This window comes from Pelodiscus sinensis, chromosome 2 (genome assembly GCF_052426305.1).
Source record: "Pelodiscus sinensis isolate ZL-2025 chromosome 2, ASM5242630v1, whole genome shotgun sequence".
In the NCBI taxonomy this organism is placed as follows: Eukaryota; Metazoa; Chordata; order Testudines; family Trionychidae; genus Pelodiscus; species Pelodiscus sinensis.
Genome location: NC_143053.1, coordinates 33,674,013 through 33,686,061, shown reverse-complemented (window position 1 = coordinate 33,686,061; position 12,049 = coordinate 33,674,013). Strand labels below are relative to the sequence as shown.

General features: G+C 37.2%; 1 protein-coding gene across 3 annotated transcripts in view; it reads left to right on the top strand.

Moving 5' to 3' along the window:
- ZFPM2 (zinc finger protein, FOG family member 2) overlaps window positions 1-12,049 on the top strand; it is a 580,339-nt gene that overhangs the window by 414,977 nt on the left and 153,313 nt on the right. For all 3 annotated transcript variants that reach the window (XM_075920227.2, XM_075920229.2, XM_075920226.2), the window contains one exon: window positions 719-830. In XM_075920227.2, coding sequence (XP_075776342.2) covers window positions 719-830 — 112 coding nt within the window. The remainder of the gene's footprint in view (window positions 1-718; window positions 831-12,049) is intronic.

Here is a 12,049-nt window from a genome sequence, read left to right as displayed (position 1 = left end):
CCTCTGAGTCCAAAATCCAAAATGTACACTGGACATACTTTTGTTAAAACGATCAGTATGTGTCTCCTTGCTTCTCTGTGCCTTTCAAAACTGAGGATGTCATGCTTTAATCCCTCGTATTTGAATTCATTCATGCTACCTCTTTACAGACTTTTTGGAGAACCTGTGTAGTGAATTATTAGCATGATTATTATTTCAGCCATAGTAAAATTGCACATCAACACTTAGCAAATGGGGGGAAATTACATTATCCATTCTGAATAATTTCCTACTATAATATAAATGTTAACCAGGACAAGTCTTTGAAATGGATACTGATTCTTTAAATTCTTTCCTGTCTGTTCCAGGAACTAGTGAGATCCTGCTGATAATGAAGTACAATGTGTCTAAAGTTCACTTCTAAATACTTGGCTCTTTGCTGTAAAAGGCATCTGCATTCCCTTTATAATTCTGAACCACCAGAGATCTGCCTAATCTTGAAGATCTGATCCAATATCATTCAGAAAAATCCTTGATAATAATTCCGCCATTCAGATCAGTGAAAGCGCTAAAGCCTTGCTGCTTGTGTCTTAAAAATATCCTGAGGCTGGGGAATCAGACCTAGGCTTATGGGTTTGGAGATTTAGCTGTTTAGTAATAAAATGATTATTACTATTATTATTCAAGTTCTTAATCAACGCAAGCAAATGGCATCTGTTTGTTATCATTCTTTCTACAGAAGACAAAGGCTCCAGTCCCTATGGTGCTGACTGATGGCCCCAAGTGGTTGCTGGATGTGACTTGGCAAGGAGTAGAAGACAACAAGAACAACTGCATCGTGTACAGCAAAGGTAAACACAAGCTGATTTTCTTCTGCTTTCTTTGCAAGAAATTAAGGACAGCATCAAAACATACCCATTACATAAGACAAAGCAGGTTGGAGAAGTATGTTTCCTTTCCTTATAAGTAGTTCTCACTCCCCTATTTCACATTTTAAATAAAGTTGCCTTTTACTAATAAAACCACCATGCTCTGTCTAATATATTAACTGTTTTGGAAGCAGAGAGGCACCATAATTCAGGTAGATGCCAGATATAATATACATGTGCATGAGGAATAATATTTATTTCAAAGTAGTTATTTCCAAATAGCATTAGCTTGGATGCTCTGCTGCTGCTATTTTGAAATAACTACTCCCAGCACTGTTCCCTCTAAGCTGCGCACAGCTTCACATGTGATTAATCAATCCCTATGCAGTCAGAGGCTCAGGGATTGGTGCACAGAACCTGAGCCTCTGAATGGGTGGGGCTAATTAATCACCTCTGAAGCTGTGGTGCTGTGGTTTAGAGAATTCATGTCTGTATGATAATAGAAAATAATTACTGCTAGCTTGCAGGATCATTGTCTTTGACATTCAAGTGTGTGACATCAAAATATATTGAAGTTATTTTTGGTAAATTTTCTCTACAAAGATAGAGTATCATGTATAATATGGAAGAACTGGAATGCATATTACTGCCTTATTCAGAATGGAATATCAGACTTGCTCCACAGAGTGTGCCTAACTAACACAAAAATTATATAAATAGCCTGGCAGAGTTCAGGTTTTAATATTTCAACCCATATCATTATTTGTTTTTAAACTTTTTTTTCTGTTTTTCTCAATTAAATGTTCATAATGTGCACAAAATAATGGGGTTTGAGCATTCTTATTCAATTTTCATCAGTTTGAAAGTTCACAGTTGCGTGAAATCAATGGAGGATCAGACAATAGTATTTTAATTACAGTAGTTGTTGAGATTCAAAAAGTTAAAGCTTTATAACTGCTAGAGCATAACAAAAACATGAACTCTCAATATCACATGTCAAAATATGCAAAGTAAATACAGGTTGGAACTTCCCTGGTCCAGCACGCTCGGGACCTGACTGGTCCCAGATGAGGGATTTAGACAAATCGGAGAGGTCATTTCTACACGCACACACTGCTTCTGGCTCTGACTGTTGCCCTGACATCACACTGGGCTTCTTGGCTCTCCCTCTTCAGCCCTACTGAGCTGTGCACCGGGCTTCCTGACTCACCTACTCCTCCTCACCCCAGCCAGCTGGGCCGCATGCCAGGCTTCCCCACTTCTGGACCCCTCCCTCCTCTCCAGCAGTGCAGCAGCTTCACAGCTCCTGCTCATTCCAGGCAGCCCTCACCCTCCAGTATCACAGCAGCTTCCTGCACCCACCCACCCCCTGGAAGCCCATCTGGGCCACGTGTCTAGCTCCCAGCCCTCCCAGTCATGCCAAGCTGCTTTTCCTGCAGCCTGCCGGGCTCTCACCCCAACCCTCCTGCAGCGTGCTGGGACTCTCTGATCCTGCAATATCCATGGTCAAATTGCTGGACCAGAGAGTCCCGATTTATAGAAGTGAAATCTGTATATTGAAATCAACCTCTCATAAGTTCCCAAGCAGAGAACTTTGCCTATATGTACATTTCACTTAGTATTGATGGAAATATTTTTTCATGTGTTTGTGTGTGCAGTGAAATCAGAATTTACTGACACTTCCAAATAAAAATCTAATCTGTCCAAGCCTAAATATAAATCCTGTTATTCCCATACTTGATATCTACTTTAGGTCCAAAAGTAAAGATTGGTGTTTGGAGCAAAAAGCTCTGAGTTCAAGTTCCATGGTGCTAGGTGCATAGTATAATTAGCAACCACGATACATGATGTCTCCATGTACAATCATGGACACATTACAACACTATAGGGAACACACGCAGTGGAAACAACCCATCAGCTCTTGGGTTTTTTTTGGCTTTCTCAGGCAAAACCAAGTAGCAAAAATATGACTCTTTAGCCTTGTGTTAAACTCAATCTCTGAGCTTTGGGAATACTTCAGAAATTGTGTTGCTCTTGTTTAATTTCTTTTAGATTTTATGTCTAACCAAACAGACCTACTGAGATCAAAGATTTGTTTACTGAGACAACCTAATGACCATTTGAGCATCCAGGCAAATAAGCACCCATATCAATATATTAACATACAAAACACTAATCATAACATCAAAGACTGCTAAAAACTTACTAGAAACAATTACAACTTGTTCCTATAATCATTGCAATTTATACACTTATAAGAGGATTGCTTTTAAACCGCCACAAGCCTTTGAAAGTTGAAAGGCTGAAAACAGGAAATTTGCATGTTCAAAATGAGTTGCACACCAGGGTCTTACAAATTCTTTCTGTTATAATTACAAAGCACCAGCACATTAATTCTGTAACCTACAATACCTGCAATACCACAAAAGTGGGTGCAAATCTAAAAGGGGATCCAGTCATTATTTATATGATCACATCTATAGTAACATTGAGGTTTTTTAGGATAAGGAAAACTTGTTTCAGTGTGATGTACACTTACTCTGAGTGAAAGAAACATTCATTTAATTAAAATGAACTTACTTTCACTTAAATGATTATGTATGTTATTTTACATTTCAGTTTATGGTGACATGCTATTAAAAGGGTAGCTCTATGATATTGTGCTGCAAGGTATCTCCTGCAGAATTCAAGAGAAATTCTGATACCCCAGCTATATTTTGTAACGTGTGGTTACAAAAACAGGTGACAAAAATCTGAATCAGAACTGTAATTGTAAATTAAAAATCTGAAACTACATTAATTGAATTTGTAAAACATATTAGAGATGTGTGGAATGTTCTCTGCCATCTCTACCCATTGTACATTTTGGTTTGGGTATTCTGTTGTTCATTAAGCACCCAATCATGCATATTTTCAGTGCCAGGAACACCAATGGCATGCACTGGGTTTTCTGGGTCAGGACTTATGGGACTGGACCTTAAAACAGTGCCAAATACAACATTCTCAAACATTTCAGATTATATTGTCATGATTTATGCTGACTTTCAGTCTTCTATGCTGTCATTACTTCAAATATAATGGTGCTACTCATCATGAGGTAGTAATGTGATGTTATGTTGCAGTTTTTTGGGTGGTTATGGTTGTTTTTCTTACCTACCTATTGTCATGTCAGAAAGTAGTTAACTAAAAACAGTGTAGGCTGATGGCATCATGTGTCAAAGGTTATTCTCAGTATATTCAAGATAAGATGATTAGACTGAGCTGGCACATTTCTAAGATCAAAATTAGGCTGAAAATCAGCTAATGTTAAACGTTTAGGGTCAAATTTTGCCTTTGGCAGTTGCATGCATCTCTAGTTTTGTGCATCTGAGAATAGAGTTTTGCTCCAAGTATGTTGCATGAACCCTGGAATGGCATTTCTTGATTGCTGGGTCTGTAGAGGCTCTAATAATTAATGTAAAATTCATATTTCAAATAAAAGGTGTAGGGGGAGATTTTCTAAGGCACAAAGGGGAAGTAAGTGCTCAATTCCCATCAAAAGTCAGTTGGAGTAGGTGTCATTAATTCCCCTTTTTGCCTTAGAAAATTTCGGCAGTACTTGTGCTAGGTGAGTGAACATGAATTTTATATATTTGTTTATACATATGGGATTAGATATAGGAAACAAGGCTTCTTTATGATTATATAGTGGAATGCATACTCAGAATCCAGATATTGACTTGTCACATTTTCAATTTCCAGTGCATAGGCTGTTTGTAATTTTAGTGTTTCATAGAACACTAGAACTCGAAGGGATCTTGAGATGTCATCGAGTCCAGTCCCCGCCCCTCATGGCAGGACCTAGTACCACCTAGACCATCCCTGATAGATGTGTATCTAACCTGCTATTAAATATCTCCAGAGATGGAGATTCCATACCCTCCCTAGGCAGCTTATTCCAGTGTTTAACCACTTTGACAGTCAGGTAGTTTTTGTGTGTCTCTGATTAATTGACTAAACTTTGCATCAGAAAGTACTTAGCAATGAGCAGAATATGAATGAGAAAATAGAATTGTTCAAAGTGTAAAGGCAATGATCCTTTACTATCCTTTTAGGCTATGTCTGTAATATAGATTGAAATACAAAACAAATATAGATTGAACCTCTATAGTCCAGCACTTTCTGGTCCTGCAACATCCATGGTCCAGTATGATTTTAGTTAGCTGGCTGTCCACTTATCATGGGTGTGGCAAAGTTTCCATACAGTTTGTTTACAGCCACCAGTCCTGGCTCTCAGTGATCTGTGCTATTAACTCTAATTTACTCCTTAAATGTCTTCCAAGAGTCCAATAAGCAGTGGAAGTGTTGGTAATACTGCTAGTCAGTACTGATCTCCTGTGGCTTGGCCTGGTCCCCACTATTCCCCTGCCCCCCATGGGCTGAATTCTCTGGTTCAGCACCAGTCAGGTCCTGTGGGTGCCAGACTAGAAAGGTTCAACCTGTAGTATCCAATTAATACAGTTTAAGCAACTACCCTTTTTGCTGTTTGTTTATATTTCTCTTATTTTTGTACATGTAAACTTTAAAAAACAAGTTAAGATTATTTTAAAACTACATTTAAATCCAAAAATGTTGTGTTTTAGTTATTTTAGTTGTGATTAGTTAGAAACCACAAAAAGTAAACTATCAGGTGCTTTAAGAACTCCCTAATACATAATAATAGATATTTTTAAAATATGTTAGGAATTGTGCTTTACATAGACTTACACATTTTTTTCAGATAATTGAAGTTGAATGATTCAAGATACAGCTGTTATTGAAAAGACTGAGATGTTATTTATGCATGAACTGTATGTTCATAGCAACTTAGTGTACGTGAGAAGTATTCATGTCCAACATAGGATTGTGTAAAAGATTTGGGAGAGCTATAAAATTGGATCTATGACTCCTTCCACATGCTAAGAAAGGACTAAGGTATTACCAAGAAATCTTCTGTTAAGAAATTAGGCAAATAAAATGGGACTGAAAATATGAAAAGAGAAACAATGTGCAAAATAATGTTGCGGAGAAGCAAAGCACATTCAGATACACATATTTTTAGGTGCATTACTTAAGCCATTCTCATTTTCATATGGAACGTATGGACACTGTAAGTTTAGTGCCATTGTTAAAACCGGGTGCCTGTACAAATATTTAGCTGTGGGAATTATAAAATCATAAGGCGATTAAGTTAGCTAGTTGTGAAATTCCAATATTGCTTTTTAAATGACTTCAGGATATAGGAGGTGCTAAGGTTATTATCTGTTATCAGGAATACAGTGGAATTGTACGACTGGATAATAACTAAACAACTGACACAATGTAAAATTACATTATCAGTGTGTTAAAACAAAATTGCGCCCTAAAGGAGTCTACATGCCAGCTCAGAGCTGCAGTGTAATTATGCTTAACTCTGATAATTAAAATACAACAGAGATCAACAGAATCATTTTCATTAAGAAAATTATTAATGATGGTGGTATAACAGTAATTGATTGCAGAGCACCACAGGATAACTCTATGCAATAAAACCAACATGTTTAATATATGTCGGAGGCGGCTTGGCTATGTTGTATAAGACTGAGGGTTTTTAATGTTCACATAGGAGTTGAGGAGCATGTTTGTACTGGAAACCAAAGAAAGCCCATAAAATGGCTCCTTTTAAAACGACAGTTTTGATTCAAAGTACTGTGTTCTTCAGGAATGATTTGAGGTCAGGAATACTGGGCAATTGGCCTTAGAGCTACTGAAAAAGAGCCATCTGCTGGCCCAGTAGTACTGTAACAACAATTCAAACATTTCTTGAGTATTCTGTCATATGATTCATGTTTTGCATTGGTTGCTTTTATATTTATGTTAGCGATTTACTGATGTTATTTCATTCTCTCTATGGCCTTGCTGAGTAGTTTATGCCCTTCGTTGTTACTAAGAGTATACATCAGAAAAATCATTTGTTCTCTCCCCCTTGTATTCAGAAATTATTAATGATTTGTTTCTAAATAAGGTATTGTTAATTGCCCCAGTAGTGTTTGATATGTGATATTAAATTCTGTGAAAACTTGGTTTCTTCCACAAGTGACTGCATTTACTGCTAGCTGAGAGTCTAAAACAAAATACAAAATCCCAATAAGAAAGGTTATTGCCTTAGGGCAAGAACTAATAATGCTTCATCTTATTTTTGTAAATATAAAAATGCAAAAGAAAAATCTCTACTAAGGAATGATTCACCATAATACTAAAGCTCAGGTGCTTGTTTTAACTGATGTTACTATGAAAAGCTGCTCTAGAACATACATTTTTCTATCATAATGTGAACAAAACTGCTACAGTGTATTTCGAAGATGCAATTAGTGAAAATGACAGATACCCACATTAAAATGTACCACATAGCCAATTTTTAAATAGGTGCTCTTAAAAAGACAGTATAGGCTAATGAATAGGACCAGGTACCAGACTCCCCTGCGTTCTATTCTCAGCTCTATTAATGATTTGTGTGTGCCCTTGGGCAAGTCTCTTAACTTTTATGTGTCTTAAACTATAAATAATACTTCTAGTGTGCTGTGGGAATTAATTAGCTAATATGTATACAATGCTTTAACAATATACAACTGTTATAAAAAAAGTTACTCCGCCATACAGAACTGAATATTGTTTTTAATAAATGTTTTGTTTAAAGGCTGCTGTTCAATAGAAGGAATTTTTTTTCTCTAATGACTCAGGACTGCTTTCCTGTAGTTGTTCTGTGACATTCCTGATACCATATCTTTCTCCAGCAAGTGAATTTTCCAGTAACAAATGCATTTTGCAGTTTCAGCCAATACTGTGCTAAATTGCTGTACAGACACACTGCAAGGGACCCTAACGAGGTATAGGTCAAACAGTCTAAGGAGTTTACATGCTTCTACATTAGGTTATGAGTATATTTTGTTGTTGGTTAAAGGAAAAATTGTTTAAGAGGCCAAAGATTAACATAGAGTATATACTAGTGATGTAAGCGACTAGTCGACTATCCAATAAGCAAAATCTGATTGGATAGTCAACTAGTCCCTCGATCAGTCACTTCTATCAGAGGCAGCAAGGTCAGGGTAAGCAGGAGCCAGTGCTGGGGGAGCCAGCTTTAACAGTGGGCAAGGTGAGCCCAGGAGCCACGGGGGGCAGGGCAGTAGCGGGGACTAGGTGCCCCTGGTATATTTTAACCTTTTAAATGTATTAAGGTTCTTAATACATTTAAAAGGCTAAAGCACAGCAGGGGGGACCTGGCACAAGCCAGGAATCAGCTGGCCCAGCTCCCACCAGGTTCCCATTTCCCCGCTGTGCACCAGCCTTTTAATACCTGCCACTCTTAATATATTTAGAAGGCAGAGCCGCAGCGGGGTTAGCTCTTGGCCCTGGGAGCTAACCCCGCTATGGCTCCCCCACTTATCGACTAATCGACTTGTTGATGGAAAATCCATCCACTAGTCGATTCGTTAATTAACCTATATTTAACATCCCTAGAATATATTTCAGAATTTCAGGTGTTCTTTCACATAACATTAAAAGCGTATTTTATTTACATTCCTGTGTGCATGTATATAGCCTTTTCTGTTCTGTACTGACAATCAGAAGGCAGTATCTCCAGAGACACTGTTAATCCTCATGATCAGCCTCAATTGGATAAACATGCCCTCCGTGATGTTACAGATTTCTTATTAGCTATTTGTGCGTGTTTAAATTTTACTCTTTGTAATGCTCTGATAATCTGTAAAATACTGTTGTCAAGAAAAAATAATATGAAAGTGTGTGTGGTATACACATTTAATAATAGCAATGTCCCATCTTTCTCTGAATAACTGATGTGTCTTAGGGGAATGGGGCCTGAAATTCTTTGCCACCCATGTAGCAGTACCTGCATGACCACTAAAGGAAGGGTTAGTAAATGTGACATGGCTAGTAAAATGATGTGCTGAAAGGGCACCATTCATGCTCTTTCTTTGGGGGTGTCATTGACCTGACAGATTGGCCAAGGAACCTTCTGCATACTCACCATTGTTACACCCCATGTGGTCTCAGCAAGCAAGGCAAGATATTGTATTTATTGTTTATTATATCATCCACTGTATGTTGGGTACTTTCCAGATAAACAGGAAGGAATGAATGGTACCTGCCTCAAGAAACTCAGAGTCCAAAAACCAGAAAAAAACGAGAATTTTAGAAGGGGGACCCACATATAGATTTTCCTTAATTATTTTACTTTTAATATGCATGCCAGCTGGTTTCACTGTAGGGATCCCTGAGAAAGGGAATCAAATGTGGAAAAATAGAGCAATCTGAATAACCTCAGAAAGGCTGTAGTGTGTGTATCTGCCATATTTACATAAAATATGAACATAATAACAGCAGTACTGCTGGATCAAACCAAAGATCAGTCTAGCCCAGTAACCTGTCTTCTTACAGTGGTCAATGCCATGTGCCACAGAGGGAATGCACAGAATAGGTAAACATAAAGTTATTTTGGAATAACAGTGAGCATCTACACAGCAATTCTGTTATTTTGAAATAATTTTGAAATAACGGACGGCTTATTCCAACTTCTGTAAATCTTATTCTGTGAAGAATAACACCTATTCCGAAATAGCTATTTTTAAATAAGGCATGCGTAGATGCTCCACTTCTGCTATTTCAAAATAGCCCCTCACCAGGGCCATTCTAAGTTATTCCTCCTGGGGCTGTAAATTGAAATAGCACATCTACATTAGGGAAGCCTGCCTCAGATTAATTTGATGCTTCCCTGCAGCGTAGACACGTTATTTTGAAATAAACTGCATAGTTATTTCGAAATAAAATATTCCAGAATAGTTATTCTAAAACTGTTTATTTCAAAATAACATGTCTACCAGAATTCTGGCAAACAGAGTCTAGAGACACTATCCTTGCCCATCCAGGCTAATAGCACGGATGGACCTGTCTTCCATGAACTTATCTAGTTTTTTTTTTTGAGCCCTGTTATAGTCTTGACCTTCACAAAATCCTCAGCAAGGAGTTCCACAGGTTGACTATGCAATGTATAAAAATACTTCCTTTTATTTGTTTTAAATGTGCTGCCTACTAATTTAATTTGGTTACTACTAGTTCCTGTGTTATGAAGAGGAGTAAATAACACTTCCTTATTGACTTTCTCCACAACAGTCATGAGTTTATAGATGTCTACCATATTTCTCCTTAGTCACTCTTTTCCTTTTTAAAGCAAAAAAATATTGTGGTTCATTATTTCTGCCATATGTTAATTTTAGGTTGTTTTCTTTTTTAGCAGTTTTGTGCAATAATTTCATGTGTTTTCATGCAAATATTGGGACATTTATTTCATTCTTTGAGAGCTGGATTCTTTTAATTTCCAGGGAGAGTTAACACTGAAATATGACTTCTGTGGACTATTCACTTTGAGAGTGGAGCAGCAAACAGTGCCATGAACGTAAAATTTAATATTCCCCTGACAGTGCACTGTGGGCACAGAAAACAAGCACAGTTTGCATTGCACACTGGAGCCTTGTAAAAAGGAATATTTCTTCAAATTATGTCCACTTGCAAAAATTAAATAAGGCAATCAAGAAAACATTTCTGTTATTAACTTCAGTGTGTGTGGGGAGTATATTTCCCCTTGATTTTTTTAAATAAGTTTCAAGGGAAAGAATTTGTACATAATGAGAGCTGTTGTCATTTCCCTGCCCTTGTCCCCAGGTACATAGTAGGTATGAAATGTGATTTATTTTCCTTTTATTCATTGCACTTTCATTTTGAAGACCCTGGTGCTAAATAAATACTTGGAATTACAAAAACCACAGGCCTCATGACCCTCTTGCTTAGAGACTGTAGATTCTGTCATCTTCTCTGCAAAGCTAGAAAGGAGGGGGATGAAGCAAATTTGCTGAGCCACACATTTCAAGTTGTTGACAACCCTATCCACAAGAAAACAGAAGAAAATATATATGCACTCTGTCCTGTCAAAAGGCTTTTGCCTTATCTTGAGAGACTGTCAGGGCAGGAACATCATGGAATGGACAGGAGTCTATTAAATTAATAAGCTGCTGGATGGTGTCTGGAGAGTTATGATGCTCCATAAATCCAGTTTGATCATGGTGGACAAGGTTTAAATCTGCAGACTTCTAATACACCTCCAGTTCTTGGATTGGATTTGAAGTTTTATGCTGGAGACACAGAGATAGTCCTGCAGCTTGTGAATTAAGATTTATCATTTTTTCATAGGGTTTTTTTTTCAGTTCTTGACAAAAATGAAAGCACCTTAGGGATCCTGGCAAATGTTATTGCTTGAAATGAAAGCACTGTAGTCAAGGTGAAACCATGACCTAGAAGCCTGAAATCAAACCTGGGTCATTCTTTTCAAACAGCCCCATCAGAGCCTAATGTAAAAGGACTATATAGAAGGAAACAGGGCTGGATTTATCTGCAGCTTATTTTATAGTGATTCCTGTCAAATAATGCTAGTCTGTATTTATGACACAAGGTAAACCAATGTTGGCAGGTATGTTATATAGAAACAGAAGGGGGGAATCTAGAAATATATTCTTCATCCATTATAGAAGGTCTTGTGTAATAATTGTTAGTATGATATAGGCTTCTGTGTAATTCGGCTTCCAAATACACTAAACCTAGTTATAATAATTAAGAGAAGATATTGACTGTATACAACAATATAACAGCCTGGAAGAAAACACTGAAATCTCTTAAATGTGTTTGGTTTTTATATGATTACAAATTAGTCACATATTGCATGAAAGAAGAAATATTGCTCTCTAGTCATCAACCTCGGGCTGATGATGTAGAATTAGGTCACTATCCTCATTTACTTGTTAATATGGAGACTCAGACACAGGTGATTGTAATGCTTGCTTAGACAATTCATGGAATGACTAGCATTTCTAGGTTTTCCAATTACCCAAACACATATAGGGCCTTACATTATTTATTCATTACAAATACTTAGGGTCTTGATATTTTATGACTGTTTTGTTCCCATTGTTAAATTGTAAGCTTAAAGAGATGTGTTACCATTAAAAAAAGGTTAAAATATTTTATATGCTGAAAGAAATGAATGGATCACATAGCAACAGTTAGGAAATTGTGAGATATGGTTTCTGCTCATTAAAGAGGATTCAGTGCTGTAAGAAGTTGGAAAACCTCTTTTA